The 27732-nt window shown below is 29.5% G+C and overlaps 1 protein-coding gene across 1 annotated transcript in view; it reads right to left on the bottom strand.

Annotated features, from left to right (window-relative positions):
• Positions 1-27732, bottom strand: part of scn5lab (sodium channel, voltage gated, type V-like, alpha b) — a 187696-nt gene that overhangs the window by 134514 nt on the left and 25450 nt on the right. Inside the window, exons 2-4 of the mRNA XM_051098619.1 lie at positions 15775-16082; positions 9924-10042; positions 3137-3226 (exon numbers count right to left, since the gene is read on the bottom strand). Of these exons, the coding sequence (XP_050954576.1) occupies positions 3137-3226; positions 9924-10042; positions 15775-16041 (476 nt within the window). The 5' untranslated portion in view covers positions 16042-16082. The remainder of the gene's footprint in view (positions 1-3136; positions 3227-9923; positions 10043-15774; positions 16083-27732) is intronic.

Below are 27732 nucleotides of genomic sequence, written 5' to 3' on the forward strand. Positions count from 1 at the left end.
ATTTCTTTAAAATAAAGAAATTATGTTTAAATTATTTTAAAATATGTGAATAAATGAAGAGATTAAAAAACTTAAATGTGATCAAAAACTGATAGAAAAATAAATGTAAGTTAAAAAGAGATATTAAAAAGTTACAAAAAGTAATAGAAAAAACAAAAACATGACAAAATTACTAAAATTAACATGCAAACTGAAAATCTAGAAATAAAAGCTAATTCAAAATACTAATAAACACTGCAATAATATATAAATGAATACTAAAATAATACGTTTACAGTATATACAGTAGCAAAGACATTCACACATTTATAAGTGTGATTAAAGTGCTCCAAAATGTTCAGACACTTTCTGGGGTTGTTATATGTGATGTAACACTATAAATTTGATGTCTGTATCTTAGGTTTCGCCTTTACAAAGTGCTGAGAGGTACGACTTTTCACTCATTTTTAAAAAAACAGGTGTTGTCGTTGCATGCTACATGCTATAACGCCTCTTGACATGAAGAAATCAGACGCTGGTTTCACGGTGCAGAACGTCCACAGAGGCCGGTGCAGGGTCTTCATTAAAGGTCTACGAGCACAAGCCTCATTTCCTACAGTCACTTACACTGTAGGTCACACTCATCTCAGAATACGGCAAACTGTGTGAGCTGTGCGGGGAAAACATGGGATAAATCCGCTCTATCCAGTGGGATGTACGTACACATGGGCTGACTTCTGCTGGCGTGCTGCGGCCCTTACTGAAGCTGGAGATGATGGACAGACAAACCGAGAGACAGACAAGCAGATCAACTGACAGACGGACCGGACGATGGTTAAACCGAGAGCTGCACATGAGCACGGCAAACAGACAAGCAGAGAGACACAGAGATACATGAGCTGAACAACAACAGCCGGCAAAAACACAAACAGAGAAAGAGAGAATGACACGATTCATACAGGTAATCCATCAAACCGTACAGAGAGAGAGAGAGAGAGATAGACAGATAGATAGATAGATAGATAAACGTCAGACAGACAGATAGACAGATAGATAGATAGATAGATAGATAGATAGATAGATAAACGTCAGATAGATAGATAAGATAGATAGATAGATAAACGTCAGATAGATAGATAAGATAGATAGATAGATAAACGTCAGATAGATAGATAGATAGATAGATAAACGTCAGATAGATAGATAAGATAGATAGATAGATAAACGTCAGATAGATAGATAGATAGATAGACAGATAGATAGATAGATAAACGTCAGACAGACAGATAGACAGATAGATAGATAGATAGATAAACGTCAGACAGACAGATAGACAGATAGATAGATAGATAGATAGATAGATAGATAAACGTCAGATAGATAGATAAGATAGATAGATAAACGTCAGATAGATAGATAGATAGATAGATAGACAGATAGATAGATAAACGTCAGACAGACAGATAGACAGATAGATAGATAGATAGATAATAAACGTCAGATAGATAGATAAGATAGATAGATAGATAAACGTCAGATAGATAGATAGATAGATAGATAAACGTCAGATAGATAAGATAGATAGATAGATAAACGTCAGATAGATAGATAGATAGATAGATAGATAGATAATAAATGTCAGATAGATAGATAGATAGATAAATGTCAGACAGACAGATAGATAGATAGATAGATAGATAGATAGATAGATAGATAGATAGATAGATAGATAAACGTCAGATAGATAGATAAATGTCAGATAGATAGATAAACGTCAGATAGATAGATAGATAAATGTCAGATAGATAGATAGATAGATAGATAGATAGATAGATAGATAGATAAATGTCAGATAGATAGATAGATAGATAGATAAACGTCAGACAGACAGATAGATAGATAGATAGATAGATAGATAGATAGATAGATAAACGTCAGATAGATAGATAAATGTCAGATAGATAGATAAACGTCAGATAGATAGATAGATAAATGTCAGATAGATAGATAGATAGATAGATAGATAAACGTCAGATAGATAGATAAATGTCAGATAGATAGATAAACACCAGACAGACAGATAGACAGATAGATAAACGTCAGATAGATAGATAAATGTCGGATAGATAGATAGATAAACGTCAGATAGATAGATAGATAGATAGATAGATAGATAGATAGATAGATAGATAGATAAACGTCAGATAGATAGATAAATGTCAGATAGATAGATAGATAGATAGATAAACGTCAGATAGATAGATAAATGTCAGATAGATAGATAGATAAACACCAGACAGACAGATAGACAGACAGATAGATATATAGACAGATAGACAGATAGATAAATGTCAGATAGATAGATAGATAGATAGATAGATAAACATCAGATGGATAGATAAACGACAGAACAATAGATAGAACGTTAGATAGAATGATAGAACGATAGAACGATAGATAGAACGTTAGACAGAACGATAGACAGAACGATAGATAGAACGATAGATAGATAGATAGATAGATAGATAGATAGATAGATAGATAGATAGATAAACATCAGACGGACAGATAGATGGATAGATAAACGACAGAACAATAGATAGAACGTTAGATAGAATGATAGAACGATAGATAGAACGTTAGACAGAACGATAGATAGAACGATAGATAGATAGATAGAACGATAGATAGATAGATAGATAGAAGATAGATAGATAGATAGATAGATAGATAGATAGATAGATAGATAGATAGATAGATTTAACCCATGTTCTTTTGAACAAAAAAATTCTAAATCCAAATTTAGTGAGAATTAAATTGTTTCATAATCACATTGTTCTTTTCTTTACTAACATTCCCTTTAATGAATCTTTCTGGCGCTAGTTCATGTTGGTTTATGGCATCCATACAGTACCATGAGTTCATTCCGCATGGCAAAGGTGCAAAATTAGCACAGTCATGGTTCCGGTACAGTCAGATCATTAACTTACTTGCTAATTGAGGTTGACAAGCCAACAAACACCTGGCAAAGCTTTACGTCGGAACAAATAGGGCACATTTTAGAGGTCAGAGGTCAATATACTGAGAGAGAGAGAGAGCTGCAGGAGACAGGAAAAGGAGGAAGGACAGGAACGCTGGAGAGGACGAAGATACTCACTCAACGTATTTGGCCCACTGCGCTGGTTCAGACATGGCCATGAAGCAGCAGTTGGTCAAAATAGTGCACATAATGAAAAGACTGAATAAAGTACAAGTGGTTAAGGAAAAGGGCAAAAAATTAGAACATTATGCATTTATTTTATAGAAAAACAATGCAATCCTAGACCATAATGGAGAGCAAATGAAGACTTGCTTCTCAAATGTTAATAAATGACTTCTGTAATAATTAATAATGTCTCAAACTGTGCTTAGACAGAAAGCTTGCCTTTTGAAAGAAACAGTCTTCAGAGTTATGTATTTATTTTATTTATATAATATTTAAAATGTATTTTTATTAATATTATAGAATATTTATTTGAGGTGTTTATAATTAATATTTACAATTTGTAATATTTATAAATATATTTTTATTAATATAGAGAATTTGTAACAATACAACATTTTATATAAAATAACTTTAAATTTAATTGAGCTTTTTTGTCATTTATTTTTGTATCATTTTTTTTAAAATCTGTTATATACAAATAAAACAAATGATAATTAAAAAACATAAATGTTTAAAAAAACTGTATTATTATTTTATCTTAATTATTTTATTTTTAATTATTTACAAAAATACTTATTATTTATTTCAGCTACATCATTTCTCATTTCCACCAACTTTATGTACTGAAATAACTCAAAACTGAAATAAAGTTAAAATGTAAAACTATTGAAGTGTGATGGGGATTATTTCATCATTCAAACTCTAAAAGTGATTATTTAATGAACGGTTGATCATTGCATATAAAGTGTGAAAGAATATTAAGAATTGAAACTTTCTCCATCATATGCATACTGTATATCAGGATGATGGATGTTTTCATGACAGGGTTTCATTACAGGTTTTTAATGCAGGGGTGTGAAGGACTAAAAGCTCGTATCAGTAAATGACAGCCGCTTTTTCTTCCACACGACGCTGAAAATTACAGTTCAGCGATCAGATCGTGGGACTGGAAATACAGTGTTTTAATGAAGAACACCTACAATGTTTTATTTTGGTCTTCGTACACTTTAAGACGCTCTTTAAGGCGTCCGCGTATGAGTGTAATTCACACTAATTATGCCTACGACGTCCCAACATCAAATGCTTTACAGCGTCTCGCCTTTAAATGAACTTTTACCTGCCGACGGCCTTCAGATGGTTTCTAATTTTATTTCTGATGCTGACGGATTGATAGGCAGCGCGTCTCAGTTTCATCTTGTGGACAATTTTCACTCGATGGCTTTTAAATGGACACTAATGAGTGCAATTATGGTTAAAAGGTTAAAGATTCGTTCTTTAGTCCTATAAATGTATTATTCTCTTGTGCTTCAGCCGCTTTTTGCCTTTTCCAGAACGAGTCGTGATGGTGAACAAAGACGTCTTGAACGGAAAAAGAACATCTCAGCCTCATCGCAAAAACCAGTGGCTCACATACATTTATGATGAAAGAGAAAACGCCACAGATCTGATGTGTTAGGGAATTTTATCATGACTACTACATTTCCAATTAAATCTGACATTTCAAATTATTTCCAAGTTTATCGGAATTTGTTTCATATATATATATATATATATACAATTTATGGTTTATTATTATTAATATATTTATGATTTGATTATTATTATATATATTTATTCTTATATATTATTGTTATTTTATTATTTATGATTTTATACATTTTTTTGGAAAAATGTTCTATTATATATCTATCTATATCTACATCTATATATCTATATATATATATTCTGTCTATTTCTTTATTTACTTATTTTATATTATATATTATTCATTGTTATTTTTTTATTTGTGATTACTGATATATATATATATATATATATATATATAAACTAATAATATTTTCACTATATATTAGTAATATTTCAGTAATAGTAATATTAGTAGTATATACTAGTAATATTTTCACTATATATTTTTATATATTTTGATATTATATATATATATTATTTTATTTTATCATTATTATTAATATATATATGATTTTATTCTTTATTTATTTCTTTAATTACTTATTTATTTTATCTTATATATTATTAATTGTTATTTTAGTATCTGATTATATATATATACTTTTTTATTATTATATATTAATTAAATATATTTATAATAAGAATAATATATTTAATTTAATTATTTATTTTAATAAAATATATATTTTAATATATATATATCATTTTAATAAAATATTTTGCTTTAAATCTAGATTTTGTTTATAATATTTTCATTATATATTTATTTATATTTGTATATTATTTATATTATTTTATTTTATTGTTATTAATATATTTATGATTTTATTCTTTATTTATTTCTTTATATACTTATTTATTTTATAATATATATTATTCATTGTTATTATATTATTTATGAATTTATATATACATTCTTAGAATAAAAATGTCCATATATATATATATATCATTTTTTGTTGTGTTTTTTTGCATTGTTGTGCTGGGTAGCTCCGCCCACAGTGAAATCTTATTGGTCCAAAATCCCTATTCTGCATATTCAACATCAAACATGTTCTAATTGGCTGATATTTAGTGTAAACAGACAAATTCACATAATTGGAAACCTGTGGAGTCACATCTGTGAGTTAGTTATCTTAAACGTACTCAAGCGCTGAACTTTCCGTCTTCTGAACGCACTGTTTGTGACAATCAAAAAGTCCTGCGATACACAACAACAGCCCATCAGCTCCGGGAAAAGCCTCAGGAGTCTCCATGTCATCCGAGGACATGTTGTGTGGCTGTTTCCATCTCTGATGGGCCGCTTTGATTCTCAGATTTTAGTAATGAGCTCAATCACTTGAGCGCGCGGCGGCGGCGGCTGCGTTCGTCCGTCTCTCTCGCTGACTGCGTCGCATGAATGCACTCTTGTGCTGCTGCTTAATCAAACATGTTTCCTGGCTCCGGCTCTCGCGGGAAATCTGCTATTAGCGCGGATGTGTGCTGTCTGTGTGGGCGCCCGAACCGCTCGAATGCATCGCACAAACACATATGAGTCGTCACAGGTGGCCGCGCGCCCTTCAACACACTCCAGCTAGCGTCTGTGTCATACTTTAGACCAGGGGTTTTCAAAGCCGCAAGGAAAAAAAAAAATTAAATGAACAATTTAAATAAGAAATAATGTAAAAATAGAAATAATTACATAATAAAAATACATATAAAATAAATAAATATATTAATTAATTAACAGTAATTACATAAATAAATAAATGCATAATAAAAATTATTTAAAGAAAAATCAATAAATAATAAAAATGTAAAAAAAAAAATTAAATGAATGATTAAATAAATACATAAAATAAATACATATATAAATATATAACAATTAGAACTTAAAACATAAAATTAAAGTAAATCGGCCATAAAATACTTATAAATAATATAAAAGTAATATAAATAAATAATACAAATTAGACTAATTAAATAAATAATTTAAAAACAATGACAATCAGAATAAGGTAAATAATACAAATGAAAATAAATAAATGCATTAATCAATTCATTCATTTAAAAGAAATGTAATAATACGAATAAATTAAAATATAATAATATAAAATAAAATACTCGGAAAAAGAATAAAATAAAACTGCATTCGAATATTAATAATTAGATGTACAATTAATGAATTAATTAATTTAAAATAAATAAATAAAAAATAAAATTACATTAGAATATTAATAATTAGATGTAAAATTAATAAATAAGTAAATAAATAAATAAAACTAACAAATGAAACAAAGAAAAATTAAAATTTGATTAAAATGAGTAAATAATCATATTTAATAGTTATATAAGTAAATAACACTTTTGTAATAAAAATAGATTTAATATAAATAAAATAATATAAAGTAATAAAATTAAAATTAGAATATATATATATATATATATTAATTAGATTTAAAATAAATAAATAAATAAAGTAATTAAGCAATTAATTAAAATAAATAATAAAAATGCATAAAATGAATAAATAATGAAAATAGATTTTAATATGAAATAAATTAAAGTATGTAATAATTAGATTTAAAATAAATAAAATACATTTCCATATAAAATTTATTAAAATCAGTAATGATAAAATAGATTTAATATAAATAACATAATATAAAATATTGAAATAAAATTAGAATATGTAATAATTAGATTAAAAAAAGTAATTAATTAAAATTTGAATAAAATAAATAAATAAACAATGGAAATAGACTGAAAAATAAATAAATACATTTACCAAAAAAAATGAGGTTTAAATAAATAATAAAGTCAACACTACATATTATAATGAGTGTATATATTAAAAAAAAAAAAAAAAAAAAAAAAAAAGAACGTAATGTACACTCGAAGAATAGATGTGTAAAAATACGGTCAGTATACCATAATAATGATGGAATTTTCCATAGTGATTTTTCACAGGTATTGTACCTGTATTTTGAATTAGGCATTCAGTTGTAATGTGTTTTACGTTTGAAGGCATATACTATTATTTTTGTCACTATATGGGGGTCAGGATGATCATACGGGAATCCGTGTTGATGTAAAAGCTCGAAAAGGCCAGCGTTAGACAGTACGTCAGCGGAGTATGTGTGGCTTTATATCAGACGGGGCTCCACTTACGCCGATATCGGGCGGCTGGGTGTGCGGCGGCCTGTCGGACCCTAAAAGGGGTGTGAGGTGAAGGGGAGACGCAGTCGAGCGGCGCGACACCTCCACTGCAAACCTCTTCACCTGCTTATCAACTCCACAAGAGCAAAGTGTCCACGAGCCCCGTCTCTCCGAACACCTCGCGCCCACCGCGCTGCTGCCGGGTATTTTTAGCAGGAGTGCGGATGGAGCTCTGGGAAAACACAGCCATCTGAACTTGGCTTTGTTGGAGCAAACCCTCATACGTGGCATAGCCTCTGAATGTCAGGCAGTGAGACGAGAGCTCACGCGTTCCCTGACGTGAAGAGCCTGATTGCTGCTGTACTGTATGCTTGCCAGCGTTCAACTTTGTACCAGATGTTTCTCTAAAAAGAAACATAAAAATAGACACAAAAGAGTCGATAGTTGGCGTACAACAACGCCGTGTTCTAACTAGAGACAATGCGATAATGCTGTGAGGACCATTTGTTGATTAATTGTTTTCTAATTCTGCACCATTGCAGCGAGTAGCCCCGCCCGCGGTGAAATCTGATTGGTTGAACACTAAACATCAAATACATTCTGATTGGCTGTGATCGTGTCATGTTGCACAGAATTGTTATTTTAGTATCACTGAGATTGTTACAATTGAAATATTTTGAATTGGTTTTTATTTTTAGATTTTACGTTTTCATTTTTAATTTTAGCTAAAGTTTTAATGATTTTGTTGTGTGGTTTTATCAGGGTGTTTCATTTTTTATTTTCTTCTTTTTGAGAAATGTTGCCTTGGCAAATAGCTGAATTTTATAAAAAATAAATAATAATAAAATAAAATAAGTTTTTATTTCAGTCAAAATTTTGTAAAGATTTTTTATGGTTGAAGTTTTATTTTCAGATTTACTTTTATTTTTAATTTTATTTAACTAGCTGAAATGGCAAAAAGCTAAATTTTATTTAAAAAAAATAATAAAATAAAATAAAATAAAAGTTTTTAAAATACATTTTTATGGATGTAGTTTGATTTTCTGTCAAATAGCTGAAAAAGCTGAAATGGTAAAAATCTGAATTTTATCTAAATAAAATAAAATAAAATAAAAATAAAATAAAAAAATATATTTTATTTGAAAAGTTCAGTTTTATTTTCAGTTATTTTAGTACCTCGACTAAATGAAAAAATGTTGCCTTGGCAAACAAAAATGTTTCAGGTAAAGTTTTTTAGATATTTTTTTTATGGTTGCAGTTTTATTTTCAGTAAAATTGTTAAAATAGCTGAAATGGCAAAAAGCTGAATTTCATAAAAAATAAAATAAAATAAAATAAAATAAAATAAAATAATATTTATTTAATTAATATTTATAATAAATATTTATTTAATTTGAAATATTTCAGTTTTATGGTTGTTTTTATTCATGGTTGTAGTTTGATTTTCAGTCAAACAGCTAAAATGGCAAAGAGCTGAATGAAATAAAATAAACATAATAGAATAAAATAAAATAAAATATTTATTTTATTTGAACATTTAAGATTTATTTTCAGTATTTATTTATTTATTTTCAGTCTTAGTTTTAGTTATTCTAGTACTTCGAGTAAACGAGAAATATTGCAAACAAAAGTTTTTAAATATTTTTTTAATTGTTTTTTTTATGGTTGTAGTTTTATTTTCAGTCAAATAGCTAAAATAGCTATTTTAAAATAAAATAAAATATTTATTTAATTTGAAATATTTTAGTTTTATTTTCTTTTTTCTTCTTGAGAATTTTTTTTTTCCTCGTTGTTGTTGTTTTAAGTTTTAGTCAACTACATTAACCCTGGTTTGGAAACCCAACAAGTTTTTTTAGGATATGTTACAAACTATAATTTCTTATAATAATGTGTATTAAATAAAATTTTGTTTGCAGACTTTCTCCATTTGCTCTCCATGTATTCCCATTGCTATCTACAAGAAACATAGATCATTTGTATTTTCTGAGTTATTGCTGAAAGTTCAGGCTCTAGACTTTAAAAATGCACAATATCTTTCAACAAGGCTTCAGAAATCATATATAAGCAGCCATTCATAATCAGTGCAGACGTCCAGAATTCAGCATGTCACCTTCAGCAGCAGCAGAAAGGATATGAGTGTACTAAAATCTTTATTGATGCTCTTCTAACGGGATGAAAAGGGCTAAAAATATAGAGTGCAGACGTGGCACTAAACCGGAAGATGGCCTTCCCTTTGTTCAGTACTATAAAAGTCTGTTGAGAAAGAAGAGAAAGGTTAGTTAGCGCAACAAAAACTCACCCGTGACATTTAATATCAAACGCCACATGAACCTCAAACATTTCTGAAACACGAGCAGGAGGAATGTCTGTAAATGGTTTATTGAACCATATGCACAATATGCTCCTGTTTCACAAATGATGACCAATATGATGTTCGGTTCTGTAAATGTAAAGTTGCAACACATCTAAAGAGGATATAAAGTTTAAAATTGAGTTGACTTTTATGACTTCTTTTATAAACCATTCATAAGATTTCTCAACATGTCTTTGATGCTCACCTGCATTTATTTGATCCAAAAAAAAGTAAAATAAATAAATAAATACTAGATTTAAAATGAACCGTAATAAATACAATTTTAAAATAAAAAAAATAAATCGATAATATCGATAATAATAAAACTATGAATAGAATAATAATAAATAATACAAATTAGATTTTAATTAAGTAAATGAATCCTTTAAAATTTTTAAAATTATTAAATATTATTACAATACAAAATAACTGTTTTCTATTTGAATATATATTTAATATAAAATATTACTTATTCCTGTGATCAAAGGTTTTGCATTCAGTTTTCAGTGTCACATGACCCTTCAGAACATATTTGATACATTTTGATACATTTGACTTCTCAGGATTCTTTGATGAATAGAATGTTTAAAAGCAGCACTTATTTGAACTCAAAATCTGTTACATTTTTATGATTGTAATTTTATTTTCAGTCAAAGAGATAGCAAGAAAGAAATAGCTGTACTGGCAAAAAGATGAATTTTATACAAATTAAATTAAATTAAATTAAAACGCTTTTTATTTCTGTTAAAGTTTTTAATTTTTTTTATGGTTGCAGTTTTATTTTCAGCCAAAATAAATGTAAAATATATAGCTGAATTGACAAAAAGATGAATTTTATAAAAATTTAATTAAATTAAATTAAATTTAAAAAGTTTTTTATTTCAATTCAATTTTTTTGGTTGTAATTTTATTTTCAGTCAAAGAGCTGAAATAGCCGAATTAGCAAAAAGGTGAATTTTATAAAAATATTAAATGAAATTAAAATTATTTTTTCATTTCAGTGAAAGGTTTTTTTTTTTATATGGTTGTAGTTAAATTAAATTAAATTAAACTAAATTAAATTAAATTAAAACGTTTCAGTTAAAGGTTTTAAATATTTTTTATGGTTGCAGTTTTATTTTCAGTCAAAGAGCTGAAATAGCCGAATTAGCAAAAAACTGAATTTTATAAAAATGAAATGAAATGAAATGAAATAAAATACAATAAAATAAAATAATAAAAAGTTATTTCAGTAATTTTTTTTTTTAATTATGGTTGTAGTTTTATTTTCAGTTTTTCAACATTTTTTAAGGTTGTAATTTTATTTCTGGTCAAAGATCTGAAATGGCAGAATTGGCAAAAAGCTGCATTTTATTTTAAAAAAAAAAAAAAAATAAATAAAATAAAATAAAATAAAATAAAATGTGTTCTGAAGGGTCATGTGACACTGAAAACTTTGATCACAGGAATAAATTATATTTTTTATTTAAAAAATATTCAAATAGAAAACAGTTATTTTGCATTGTAATTTTATAATATTAACATTTGAATAGATTTATTTAATTATTTAAAATCTAATTTGTATTATTTATTAATTTTATTTGATTTATTATTTATTATTAATTTATAAGTTTCTTTATTTTCTAATTTATTTTTACACTATAAATGCAACACCTTTGATCATTCTAATGCATCCTTGCTGAACAACACTATTGACTTCTTTCCAAAAAACACAAGGGCATATAAATACATTGTTCAAACAAACTGTAATTATAATGATAAAGCAGGACGCGCTGCTCGGGGGTGCAAACAACACGCAAATACATTACTACGGGGCTCAGCGGGAGGATCGGCGCTCTCTAGGGACTCCCGTCTGTCGCCATGGTGGACTCTAGCGGGAGCGTTTCTCTCCCCGCGCGCCACAAACACGCCTCGCGGTTGCCGAGGATTCATGGCCCCCTCGCCGAGCTCGATTTACGCCATCTCCCCATCACATAAATAATGCGAGGAGTCACGGCGCAAAGAATAATCGCAGGCGGGCGGCATCAGGGTCAGCATATTTTAGCGCGCCGAAGCCTGTCGTTGCGCTGCATCTTCGCTACAGTAGGAGTCTTTCTCAGCGCTCCGCCGCGTGGCCTTTGTAACCCTTACAAATAGCTGGCTTTCTCCGCCCTTATGTTCTCTATTCTTACGTAACATCTAGGTCAAGTTTGCCTGTGTTTGTTTCCACTTTCCTCACATTTCCTCTGGGATATCATCTGCCAACTGCAGGTCCACATGAGCGGATCTGGAGAGGGCAGAGGGAAATCCAAACCCAAACGCTGCCCTCGCTGTGGCTTCCAACCACGTCGGACGGGATTTGAGAAGTAAATACATGCGCAACGCATCCAACACCGTGCTAAAGCAATAGTCCAGCCGAAAATGAAATGTCTGTCATCATCTGAGCTCAAAACACTAAAGGAGTTATCGAGTAAATTTGCCAAGGTTTGAATGAGATTTGAGGCCTAAGGCTAAAAGCGAGGTTTGAAGAGAACGACCTAAATTTCAGTCACTCGAAGCTCGGAAGATTTGCAATAAAGCACACTAGCTGTACTCATGCTGATTGCTTTAAAAAATTAATCTTAAGTAATAGTATCAAGTGGACTGCACTGATACTAACAACTAAATTCAAACTACATTGATCAGAATAATGACACAGTTGTCATCTCTTTTTTTAAGTTTATTAATTGAAAAATAAATACAAAAAAACATAGAAAATTACTAAAATTGTGAAATATTATTACAAATTAAAATGCCTGGTTTCTATGTGAATATATTGTAAAATGTAATTTATTCCTGTGATCAAAGCTGGATTTTCAACATCATTACTCCAGTGTCACATGATGCTTCATTCTAATTCACTTCGCTACATTTGAAATAATCTGATACATTTAAAAGCATTTCTTTGAAACAGTTACATTACATTATCAATGTAACTTCTGATCAATTTAAATGTAATTTTGTTTCATAATTGAGCGTTTTTACGCTGTTACTGAACTGAATTGAATAACATTGAACTAAATTGAACACTTTTATCATCTGTACAGTTGAAATTGAATTAGATTCAGAATTAATGAACTTTGCAGCCTTTAACTGAATTGAGTGAACACTTGACTGAAGAAATTATAAATAAATAAATTAGTGCTGGGCAACAATTAATCGCAATTAATCGTATCCAAAATGAAAGTTTTTGTTTATTTAATATATGTGTGTGTACTGTGTACAGTATATATTTAGAAAATATTTATGTGTATATATTTAATATATTTATATAAACATAAAATATTTTTTCTTAAATATATACATGCATGTGTGTGTATTTATATATACATAATAAATATACAAAGTCCACACACATACATTGTGTACACAAAAACTTTTATTTTGGATGCAATTAATCATGATTAATCATTGCCCAGCACTAAAATAAATGTCATAATATAAGAATAAATAAATAAATAAATAAAGGAAAATTTTAATTTTACAAATACAACAAATTTACAGCTGCAAAACGATTAGTCATGATTAATTGATTCAAAATAAAAGTTTATGTTTGCATACTGTATGTGTTTGTACTGTGTATATTTATTATGCATATATAAATACACACACATACATGTATATATGAAGGAAAAATATGTTAGATTTATATGAAAAATATTTATATTTATATATAAAATAAATTATATACAAATGTTTAAATACAAATACATACAATACATTTTTAAAAATATATAAGTGTATGTATTTATATATACATAATAAATATACAAAGTACAAACACATATAGTATGCAAACAAATTTTTATTTTGAATTGAGTAATTGTGACTAATCGTTTTACAGCTCTAAACAAATGCAATACATTTTTAAATTAAATTTAGCCCTAAATTGATTTTTGTTTCACTTTTTTCCTTTATTTATTATTTGATTTTATTTTATTTTATTTATACTAAAGGAGTTATCGAGTAAATTTGTGTATATTTATTATGTATATATAAATACACACACATACATGTAAATATAAAGGAAAAATATGTTAGATTTATATTAAGTGTTTACATACAAATGCAATACATACAAATATTTGTAAAGCATATATACATATATGTGTGTGTATTTATATATACATAATAAATATACACAGTACGCACACATATATTATGCAAACATAAACTTTCATTTTGTATCGATTAATTGTGACTAATCATTTTGCAGCTCTAAACAAATGCAATTCGTTTTTAATCAAATTTAGTCCTAAGTTAATTTTTGTATCACTTTTTTCCATTATTTTATGTTATTTATTTTATTTTATTTTTTCACATCGAAACCCCTTGGGTGATTTGGAACATCATACACTCTCAGAAAAACGGTGCAAAAGCTGTCATTTTCAAAAGGTACAACTATAGTTACAAATACGTACTTTTAAGCTTCTGATATGCACCCTTTTGAGGTAAATAAGGTACAAAACCGTACCTTTTGAAATGATCCCGCCCCAGTGACAGCTTTTGTACCTTTTTTTTTTCCTGAGTGAACAAATGACAGCAGTTTTATATTGAGTGAATGAACTACAGTGGAACACTTCTCTTCTTCTGAATGTCCTTTATCACTCGCAGAGCTCGACGGTGTCAACAAGCGCACTTAATACACTGACAAACCAGAGAAGTGTGAGAGCCACGTGGAAACATAGTGATCATTTTTCACGAGGACTGCTGAAGGAGTCCATGAATGACACGCCACACTAAAGTCAAACCTGAGCAATGTTATGAGCTGAGATTAGCTTACAATTATTAACATTATGAAATTATTACCGACGCCTGTGATTTTATTGACGGAGCGTTTATTGTTCCGTAAGGTCACGCGCTCCGGATGCTAAACTAATCCCGTCCGAACGGGGTTTAAGACACTTCATTTTCGGAAAAGGAGTGTCGGCTTGCAAAAATATCAAAGGACGAGGCCAAACTTTTGGGCAGGAGTGTTAAGTGTCAATTCATCTTTCTTAGCATTAGCCACCGGCTTAGAAAAGCCTAAACAGCGCACATTTCCGCACTGAAAATGGCATTTAAAGAGTTCTGAGTCCAAACTTTTAGCTGAAATCCATAGAAATGGAGATTTGTGTGCTTGTGAAAGCAAGCGCAGCAGCGGTGGCATTAACAGCGGCTCACTGACTCATGCTATTCATCTGTCTGCTATTCCTGCAGCGCTCTGATTCAACGCAAACACATCAGCTGCCCTTTACTGATGCTCATTGTTTGCTTTTGTTTTTTTTTTTTTACTAATATTTAAACCTTTCTGATCACGGTAGCACACACTGGATGTTCAGTGGGTGTTTCTGATCTCGGTGAATGTGCAGGTAAAAATGCAGACTGAAGATCACAGAACTAATCTGATTATTGCAGAGGGATGAAAAGATGTTTCTGAAAGTACATTATGCACCCTCATGTTTGTCTAAAGCACAGAATGCAATCGCAAATGCATCATGACAAGCTCACTGACCAAATTCATCCAAGAATATTTACCTAAAATGCATACTGAGCATTGCATTGTTTAAAAACAAGCTTGAAATCAACAGGACTATGCATCTTCTACAGGTCTGCTGTGGTGACGATCACTCACTCTCTTGTTCTGGAAGTAAAACGGATCGATGTCCTCCAGAGGGACGCCCACCAGTCCAGGCGGAATGTCTCCAAAGATACGCGGGAGCTGCTTTCCGGCCTCCAGGTCGGCCCGGGACTTGGGCGTCTCCACGTCGCCCAGGTCCTCCTGGTACTCCTTGGCATTGCGGGCCTCCTCCTCGGCGATCCGCCGCTCGATTCCAGCCAGGGACTCACGAGTGAACCGGTGTAGACTGTCAGGACCCGGTGGAAACAGTATGGCTGCCATCTTCTCATCCTGAGCCTCCTGTCCAAGTGGTTACTTCACAGCTGGTGAGGAAAGAACAACTGCGTTTAGCATTCTCAGTTTTCTACTTTTCTACTATTTCTCCCATCATTATTTTAGTTTTACACAGAGATTAGTAGGTCTGTTAGTAAAATCGGTTGACTTTAGCAATCTTTGTTGCACTGTATGCCAATAGTGATAGTTCAAAAATGGAAAAAAAATTTTTTTTCCAAAGTTTGCATGCCTGTAACTCAAGAAGTATAAAAGACATTTTAAAATCTTTTTAGATTTTGGTTCTTAACAAACTTTTCTTTTCGTATCTCCATTTTTAACACTCTGTATGATTCATATACAGAGATATTGGGATTTCAATATGGCTCCAAGAGTAGATATGACATTGTCGCCTGGCATTTGGAGCCAAATTTCAGGGGCAGAAAAATGACTTTAAAACAATAGCAGCATCACTATATTGTTTTTACACAGAGTTTGTTAGGTCTATTAGTAAATTCTGTTGACTTTAGCCATCTTTGTTGCATTGTACACCAATTGTGACAGTTCAAAAATGGAGAAAAAGCATTTTTCAAGTTCTATTTCCAAAGTTTGCATGCCTGTAACTCAAGAAGTATAAAAGACATTTTAAAATCTTTTTTGATTTTGGTTCTTAACAAACTTTTCTTTTAGTATCTCCATTTTTAACACTCTGTATGATTCATAAACAGAGATATTGGGATCTCAATATGACTCAAGGAGTAGATATGACATTTTCACCAGAGATTAAGCTAAAAAACAAGGGGGTAAAAATGACTTTTGAAAGATGGCAGCATCATTATTTTGGTTATACACAGAGAATGGTATGACTAGTAGTAAAATCTGTTGACCTTAGCAATTTTCAATGCATTGTATGCCAATAGTGATAGTTCAAAAATGAAAAAAAAGCACTTTTTGAGTTATTTTTCCAAAATTTGCATGCCTGTAACTGAAGAAGTAGAAAAGATACTTTAAAATCTGTTTAGATTTTGGTTCTTAACAAACTTTTCTTTTAGTATCTCCATTTTTAACACTCTGTGTGATTCATATACAGAGATATTGGGATTTCAATATGGCTCCAAGAGTAGATATGACATTTTCGCCTGGCATTTGGAGCCAAATTGCATGGGCAGAAAAATGACTTTAAAACAATAGCAGCATCACTATGTTGTTTTTACTCAGAGTTTGTTAGGTCTATTAGTAAATTCTGTTGACTTTAGCCATCTTTGTTGCATTGTTTACCAATATTGACAGTTCAAAATTGGAAAAAAAGCACTTTTCAAGTTCTTTTTCCAAAGTTTGCATGTCTGTAACTCAAGAAATATAAAAGATATCTTAAAATGCTTTTAGATTTTGATTCATAACATTTTTTTCTTTTAGTATTCCCATTTTTAACATTCTGTATGATTCATATATAGAGATATTGGGATTTCAGTATGACTCCAAGAGTAGATATGACATTTTCACGTAGCATTTGGAGTCAAATTTCAGGGGCAGAAAAATGACTTTAAAATGATAGCAGCAGCACTACATTGTTTTTACACAGAGTTTGCTAGGTCTATTAGTAAAATCTTTTGACCTTAGCAATTTTCGTTGTATTGTATGCCAAAAGTGACAGTTCAAAAATGGACAAAAAGCACTTTTTGAGTTCTTTTTCCAAAGTTTGCATGTCTGTAACTCAAGAAGTATAAAATATATTTTTTAAATCTTTTTAGATTTTGGTTCTTAACAAACTTTTCTTTTAGTATCCACATTTTGGCACTTTATATCATTCACATTGAGAGATATTGGGATCTCAATATGACTCCAAGAGTAGATATGACATTTTCCCCTGACATTTGGAGCCAAATTAAAGGGGGAGGAAAATGGCTTTAGGAAGATTGCAGCATCATTATTTTGGTTTTACAAAGAGATTGGTAGGTCTATTAGTGAAATATGTTAACTTTAGCAATCATTGTTGCATTATATGCCAGTAGTGAATGTTCAAAAATGGGGAAAAAGGCACTTTTCGAGTTCTTTTTTCAAAGTTTGCATGCCTCTAACTCAAGAAATATTAAATATATTTTAATATTTGTTCAGATTATTGGTTCTTAACAAACTTTTCTTTTAACATTTTTATTTTTAAGGACCTATATGATTCAATTCCAGCGATACTGGGATCTCAATATGGCTCCAAGAGCAGATATGACATTTTCGCCTGAGATTTGGAGCCAAATGAAAGGGACAGGAAAATGACTTTAGAAAAATTGCACATCATTATTTTGGTTTTACACAAAGCATGGTATATCTATTAGTAAAATCTGTTGACTTTAGTGATCTTTGTTGCATTGTACGCCAATAGTGACAGTTCAAATACGGAAAAAAAGCACTTCTCAAGTTCTTTTTCCAAAGTTTGCATGCCTGTAACTCAAGAAGTATTAAATATATCTTAATATCCCTTTAGATTTGGGTTCTTAATACACTTTAATTTTAGCATCCTAATTTCGAAGTCCCTGTATGACTCATTTTCAGAGATATTGGGATCTCAATATGGCTCCAAGAGTAAATATCTGAATACTAAAGACTGGAGAATTGGCTGCCAAAAATTCAGCTTTGTATCACAGAAATAAATCACACTTTAAAATCTTTTCTAATATAAAGTAGTTCTTTTAAAATTTAATAATATTTCACAATATTACTGTTTATTTTTGAGGCTTGGTGAGCAAAAAAAAAATATTTTTAAGAAAATTCTTTAAATTCTTCTCAAGTTCGGTTTTTGGAACAATTAGAAAAAGTTAGAAAATAGCAGGGAAAAGAATAAAAGAATTCAAAATTATTTGAAAATGTTATTCCTAAGAATGTTTTTGTGAATCCTTTAGCAAAAGACCAGTTGCTCTGCATTGTTGCCAATGAGAAACAAGTTTTGCAAACTCTACAAACTTCTCTGCTAGTAATTATTTTCCTGAAACCACCAGAACTTTGTTTTGATCCACGTGTCTCTCATTCAGAGTCATCGCGGCAGCTGGTCTGTAGTGCCATCGCTGAGAGCGTTTCGCTCATTTGGACGCGAACAAACGCATCAACCTCTCTGATGACACGAGTACGACTGACGCTGCTGCGGGTCTCGAGCGTGTCTGTAAATAAGAAGATACTATTATCCACATCAGACGTGCTCCAGAGTGAAACTGCGCTCTTGTGAGCGAGTGTCCTAACGCAGATCGGACCATCTGTTCCCCGGTTCGATTGAATGATTGGACGAGAGATCATTTCTCATCTGTTCGAGCATGCGGTGTGGTGCGGCCACAAATCACACAGCACAATGGGAACATCTGCACGCTGAACCTCTGAAATCCCAGCTATGTTTGAGCTCAAACAACGGCACACAGCCTCAACAAGTGGCTCCTTCAAACCTGAACCAGATGTTTAGTCTAAACATTCAGCTCTCATAGATATTAGAGTTGAGAGATGATGATTATAGAACATGTGATGGTAGAAATCTCTCAGATGGAAGAGATTTTGCTATATGCATGGTTAGCAGTGCTATTTTAACAGGATCTATAATAATAATAATTATTATTATTATTATTAGCTTTTGCTTTTATATTTTAAGTTTTAATGCAAGTTTAGTAATTTTTTAATTTTTATTATTATTTTTTTTATTATTACTATTTAGGTTAAAATTATTTTCTGTTTCCTTTTTTAGTAATATTAGTTACAAATTACTAACTTATCATGTTAGTAATGCTTTAACTTAAACATATTTCAGCCAAGGCAATATTTTTAATTTTTCATTAAATATTTTATTTTATTTTATTTTATTTTATTTTATTTTTGGCTTTATTTCAGTTGTTATACTTGTTAACATTAGTTCCAGTTCTAATGGTTAAAATTAGGAATAATTTAGTAATTAATTTCTAATCATATTTAATGTTAATTTCAACATTTACTACTACAATGTTAATATCAGAAATTGTTTAATTTTTGGATTATTTAATAGACCTAACATGAACTAACATTAATTATTATTATTATTATTATTATTATTATTATTAAATACTATAATGTATTTTTTGTTCATTTTAGTTGTTTTGCTCTATTAGTTAAGTTTACTAGTTTAGTTAATGTTATTTGATGCATTGATTATTAAAGAAACTTTAATACATAAAGTACTACTGTTTCAATAAACAAAAATAAATAAATAAATAATATTTTAACAGTCTTCAATTAGACTTAATTAATAAAGACTTGCAAAAATTATTTAGTTCCTCAGTATTTTTAAATCAAGATACATTTACTTAAGAAGTAAAATGATGTAATATATAGTCTTACCTTCTGAAACGTAATAAAATTGTGACTTTTTGAAGAAAATCTGAACAAGAAAAAAACAAAAACAAGAAAAAAAAATCTGCAAATAAATAATGACCCTTAAATTAAGATTTTCTGACCCCATTTGCAGATTTTGTTTTCTTGATTTAAGCATAAACTTACTAAATTCTGATCTTTTTATTTCGGATATCTTTCAATATCAATATCTATAGTCATTCTGCTTCTCAAGTAAATTCTGTCCCTCCTGAGAGCGAGGGGTTAAGCATATTTGGGCAAGCGCTCCTGTCTTTCCTCGGCATAATCCCACTCTTTATTTCCATACCATTTGAGGAGCGCGTCGGCCGGAAGGCCAGCAGAACTGAACAAAAACCCAACACGCAGGAATTGTTTTGTGGCCTCGCAGCAGCATTTCTGACTGCGGTTTCTCCTTTGAGAGCGGCTGAACCCTGCAGCGTCCTGCTTTCACAGCGCCCAGCCGCTCCGGCTCCTTCTGAGGCCCTGAATCGCAGCGAACGCACCCACACACAGATTCACATCACACATCATTCAGAGCAAGGTGACGGGCTTCATTTTAGCTGCATTTTAATCATGCATTAGACAGATTAAAGGTATTTTCATTTCTTTACTGATATGATGATACTTTCAACAAAAAGTGAAAAGAATATAAAAAATCTCAACATCAATATGTACATATTTACCACAATATATATTATTAATAGATGAATAATTTGACTATATTAATATGAGCACGGGTATACTTGTATTTGCAATAGCCAAAAATACATTGTATGGGTCAAAATCATTAGGATATTAAATAAAGATCATGTTCCATGAAGATATTTTGTAAATTTCCTACTGTAAATATGTCAATATGTTTTGATTAGTAATATGCATTGCTAAGAACTTCATTTGGACAACTTTAAAGGTGATTTTCTTAATATTTTGAAATTTTGCACCCTCAGATTTTTTGTACATTATTTAATTAATTGTTATAGTATTAATATAATAATAATATTTATATAGTAGTATGAATATAATATATTAATAATATATTCAGTTGTCATTATTTTATTTTATTTTTTTTTTTATTACCAGTCAGAAATTACTTTTTCATTATCTTAAAAAGCTTTTCATCAAAAATGTAGTTTAGTTTCAATAGCCAAACAAAAATTAGATTTGTAGAAAATTAAGGATATATTCAGTACATTGCAAAAAAAAAAAATACAAAATAAAAATAAAATAAACAAATAAATTAAATGACAATTAATAATTAAAAATATATATAATAACAGTTTTTCAAAGTCGGAAAATAAGATTACTGAAGTAAGATTTACAATTTTTTACAAGTTTTACTATTATTACTAATTGTGTTTTATTTAAAAACAGCTTTTTTACTTTAAAATTTCATGTTTAATTCAGTGTCACTTGCAGTTTTTTTTAATTATTTGTGAAAATTATAGTAATTTATAGACTGTAAATTGCTTCTACGCTCATTTTTTTAGTTGATTAATATGTAATTATAAAATTACATTATATAAAAATATATATTTTTAAACTATACATATAATTACATACATTATACATTATAATAAATGAAACAATTAATATATAATATAATATAATATATACATATACATATATATGTACGTGTGTGTGTGTGTGTGTGGAAAAGAGAGGGTAAAGACAAATTTTAAGCATTAAAAGCTTGCATGCAGCAGCAGCAGAAATGAAAGAATCATTGAATCTGAATTGATTCAAACTAAAACAAATTCATAAATTTAACAAATAATATATTTATATATTCCAAATATAAACCGCAATATTCAGTTATATTTACAACTGTTTAAAACTTTTAAAAATAAAATAAAATGCAAAAATAAATAAACTTTTTTATTATTATTAAGAATATTAATTAGAGTTAGAGAATACAATTTTTTCCAGGTGTTTGATTGTGATAATTGCTAGCTAAGGGGTAAAAACACATGCAAATCCAGCACTGCATTGAGTCGCATAACCAATCATCTAAATGAACTGTTGAGAGCGCTCTAAAATCGTATGATTGAACACGAACTTTGACATCAGCAACAAAAGATACAAAAAAACTTGTTTAAAAAATAGATATTTTTAAAAGTTCAGCATCCCGATTAAGGCGCTGGTTTGTCAGTAAATGTTTAGTGTCCGGTGGCCGCTGAGATTCGGGTCTCCTCAGGACGCTCCTCGTCTCTCTGTGGAGGCGTTTGGAGCGTCTCTGATGCCTATGAAGGAGAGCAGCTTGTCAGCGACATCACAGCCGTGTGTTTGAGCGGCTCCGACCGTTCCAGGGCATGCAAACAAACTAAACAAACGAACGTCAGCCGTGTGTTTGCACATCACCATCAGCCTCCTATACCCTCAATTCTATAATATATTTACATTTATTGATATATTTAGAGATGCAACTAACTACTGTGTTGATAAACGTATGAATGTGTGCATATGTATTAAGTTGCACACAGAATTTGCAGAGCAAATCTAAAGGATGCACTGGGACGCAAAGTGTGTGTGTGTGCGTGTGTGTGTGCGGATGGGGAATTCCTCAGGCTTTAGTCACGAGGCCGCGCCGCCGGTGCGAGCAGCACACATGAAGTCGCGGCTCGTATCTGCTCACTTGACACTGAGAAGTTACAGAGCCAAAGTCAAATGTCAGTCCAGTCTCTGCCACCAGCGGGACGTATCACAAATGACATCATCAACGGTCCCTCATGCGCCGCAGACGCAAACAAGCATGAGAATGTCAGCCGCCAGAGAAAGAGCAAGCGCGTGCCCTAGAGAAACGCCGAGACTAACGCCGCGGCTAACAAGACGCCTCGTGTTTGAGAATATGAATTCATTTAACGCTGACATTTCACACTGTTCGCACTCCACGCTACGAAATAATGTGCATTTAAAAGCAGGGTATTATAGTTCGCTAAAAATAAAACCGTAAGACATTTCCGGTAATCAAAATAAACGTTAACTAAAATAAAATCAATCAAAGCGTAAAACAAAATGACAAAAAATTAAAACTCATTTTACAAGAAAAACTGAAGTAAAAACTGATTCAGAAAATTAATAAAAATTTTAAAAGAATCTCAGTGATATTAAAATAACACTATTTAAATTAACATTTCTCTCCAAAAATAAGAAAAAAAAAACGCTTTTAGGTTGGATTTTTATGATTTTTCTTTCTTTCTTTTTGTTTTTGTGGAGGTTTCTACTTCAAAATTCCACATTAAATTCAATTCGCTGTAATTATTTGTAAAAGTTCATCAAAATAAAATATAACTAAAATAAAATAATGAAATAAAATAAAATAGATTTAAAAAAAATTAAACTAATTTTACAATAAAACTAAACTAAAATAAAAACTGATTCAAATTATTAATAAAAACTTTTAAAGTATCTCAATGATATTAAAATAACATTTCACTCCAAATAAATAAATGAATAAATACAATAAATTTTCCACGCTTTTATGTTGGATTTTTATGATTTTTTTTTAGCTTTCTGTAAAAATTCACTGTAATTATTTGTAAAAGTTCATCAAAATAAAATAAAATGATAAATAAAAATAGGTTAAAAATGTAACTAATTTTACAATAAAACTAAACTAAACTAAATTCAAAATATTAATTATCTCAATGATATTAAAATAACCCTTTTTTAAAGAAACATTTCATTCCAAATAAATAAATAAAATGATTTTTTGCAATGATTTTTGTTCATCAAAATAAACTTTAACTAAAATATAACAAAACAAATAAACAATCTATAAAAGCATAAAACAAAATGAAACAAATTTTACAGTAAAAAACTGATTCAAAATACTAATTAAAACTTTAACAGTATCTCAACAATATTAAAAAAAAAAAAAAAATCTATTTAAATAAACATTTCACTCCAAATATATAAATAAATAAAATATTTTTTCCATACATTTATGTTGAATTTTTTTTGTTTGTTTGTTTTGTTTTTTTGTGTTTTTTTGGAGCTTTCTACTTGAAAATTCCACATTAAATTGTGTTACTTGTCATTACTTTACTGCAATTATTTGTAAAAGATAATCAAAATAAACTTAAAATAAAATAATCAAATAAATCAAAGCAAAAATCAATAAAAGCATAAAATAAAATGTTTTTAAAAACTTTAACAGTATCTCAACAATATTCAAATAATACTATTTAAATGTTTCACTCCAAATAAAAAAACAAAATAATTTTCCATATTTTTATGCTACATTTTTATGTTTTTTAGCTTTCCACATTAAATTCAGTGTTTTGCTTGCCATTACTTGCCACTCCAATTGTTTGTTAAATTTATTAGCAGTTTCTAAGTGAAAATTATTTCAAGCAAACCCTACACCATCTCTTTTTCAGTGTAGGTATAATATAACATACTGTGCGTTGTCTTTATTTGATCCGTTTGATTATTGATACGGCTGTCGTCCAGCCATGGCTATTCCCATTTCTCTGGCTGTTTCCATTTTCATAAAGCATCTTTAAATAGACACCCGGAGACGGCTCCCATAAACACAGATTGGACTGTAACGATCTGCATATATATGAGGAAATGCCCTGTGAGCGTCCAGTGAAATAATTAAGACACTGTATGTACATGTGAATGTCACTGGCCCACATTTTCATGCACGTGAACCCTGATTGACTTGCACACGGCGTATGAATCCTCCGGGTCATGCAGCACTTTCTGCATCGCTGATCTGATGACAGACATTTATGAGCTTGATCTGCTTGTTGAAACCAAGAACTTGAACTAAATCAGCAGCTTGAAATGGTTTATTTACTGACCGGACACTAAGCTCGGCTTACACGGCACACCAGGGTTATTACGTCAATTAAAATGAAAGCAAAAACTATTAAAAGCATTTTTGTTGACTGAAATAAAGTTGAAATAAAAATAAAAAATTGCAATATTAATTGAAAGCTAAATAAAAATAAAAATTACATTAAATTAAATTAAATTATTTAAATTAAATTAAATTAATTCAGCTAATTGTCACTTTAACATACCTCATTTTCATTTAGTTTAACTTAATGCACTAAAATAACTAAAACTAAAATAAAATATATAAGTTAATAGTAATAATAATAGAGATTAATAATAGATAAATAAATTAATTAATTAATTAATAAATACATAAATTAAACTGAAATAAAGTTGAAATAAAAATAAAAAATTTGAAATATTAATTGAAAGCTAAATAAAAATTATACATGTTGCTTTGGCAAAATGAAGTTTAGTTTTAATAGCCAAACAAAACATTTTTTTGTAGAAAATTGTGCATATATGCAGAAATTGTGAATATACATATTGTAAAATAAATAAATAAATAAATATTTTTAAATTAAATAAAAGAAAATAATAATAAATATAATTTTTTTGGAAGTTGGAAAATAAAACTAAGATTGCTGAAGTATGTTTTACAAGAAAATACTGTTTTGTTATTTTTTTAATACTATTATTAATATTATGTTTTATTTAAATAGCCTTTCTACTTCAAAATTCCATCTTTAATTCAGTGTCACTTGCCATTTCCTTGTAAATCTATGTGAAATTTACTAGCGGTTTGAGTGCAAAGTTTTTAGTTTTTTTTTTTTTTTTTTTCCAGTAAACAATATCTATTTAAAATATAATATAATATATAATATAATATAAATAATAAATAATATAAAATAATATAAAGTTGAAATTGAAGGAAAAAAAATTATTGACTGGAAATAAATAAAAACTAAAACTAAATAAAAAATAAAATAAAGGTTTAATAGTATATATATAAGTCATATATTTACATTATATATAAATAAGTAAATACATAAAGAACTAAAACTGAAATAAAAATAAATTAAACCTAAATAGAAATAGTTAGATTTAATAATATGTTAAGTTATATTTTGGTTTAACATTAAAATTTTACATTTATAAGTATTAAAAAAAATGATATATATATATATATATATAGTATTTATGTTTAAAATTATATATTATTATATTATATATATACATAAATATGTAACAAAATTACTAAAAAATTTACTATAATGAAATTGAAAATATAAAATTTGAAGCTAATTCTGCTAATTATTTTATTTTAGTAATACATTTTAATTTTAATAAATTACAATTTTATTTATTTTTAAGTTTAATTTATTTAATTAATTTATTTTTTTTAGAAGCTGTAAATTTATTTAAAAAAAAAAACTATTTATAAAAAATTATTTAAAAAAAAATTACAAAATTCAATGATTATTTAATTTCAAAAATAACAAATCGGAGTACATTTACATTTATGCGTTTGCCAGATGCTTATATCCGAAGCAACAGGTTGTTTGACACCCTTTTTCTCAAAAACATGGACAAAACTCCACCAGGTTCCAGAAAATACAATCCAGACAACACTGAACACTGCATTGATATCTGAATCCACAGATTGGCTCTTTTAACTAAACGACGGCGTTTCTGCATATTGAGCATTGCAATTTTCCAACTCCTCGTTACACCATCTGCATTTAATTATAAGTCAAGACTCACAAACATCATCTCAAGACGTCTCAGGGTGATTTTAACAGAGGACGGACTGATTAAACCGTCACTGCAAACAGAAACAAGGTCAGTCTGAATCAATGAGACCACCGTAAGCGAACAGATCTTTACTATCAGCAATTTATGACTGAATTATTTCATCCCAGCAGGATTATGAAGATGCTCCAATCTGAAGCTCGTCTTGGAGACGACGGCCACCCAATTCCTCAGAGCCTCGTGTCCTTAATTAACACGGTAAATGACCGCAGTGAGTAATGTCAGTCACGCTCATTGTTTTCCTGTGATGGATCATATGAGGTCAGCGCTGAGATTAAAATTAGACGAATGGAGAAACGACAACAGGACAATAAAATTACCCAATCTCTACTGTAAGACAAGAGCGTTTCAGGGCTCAGGGTTTAATTGAATCTTAAATATGGGAAACCCTGCTTTCTGTAGCATTTGTGTTGTTTTCCATGTGAATCTATGTTAAGATTTAATTTATTTATGTTATCAAAGCTGTATTTTCAGCATCATTACTCCAGTTTTTAGTGTCACATGATCCTTCAGAAATCATTCTAATATACTGATTTGCTGCTCAACAAACATTTCTGAGTATTATTAATGTTAAAAACACTTGTTCTACCCAATATTTTTGTGGAAACCTTGATACATTTTTTTTTCGGGGATTAACAGATGAATTTAAAGTAAACATAAATAAAAAAAAAAAGGCATTTATTTAACATTAACAATACTGAGCATCAGTATTTACCTATATATATATATACAAATATATATACATACATA

The sequence above is a fragment of the Labeo rohita genome, chromosome 24, assembly GCF_022985175.1.
Source record: "Labeo rohita strain BAU-BD-2019 chromosome 24, IGBB_LRoh.1.0, whole genome shotgun sequence".
Lineage (NCBI taxonomy): Eukaryota > Metazoa > Chordata > Actinopteri > Cypriniformes > Cyprinidae > Labeo > Labeo rohita.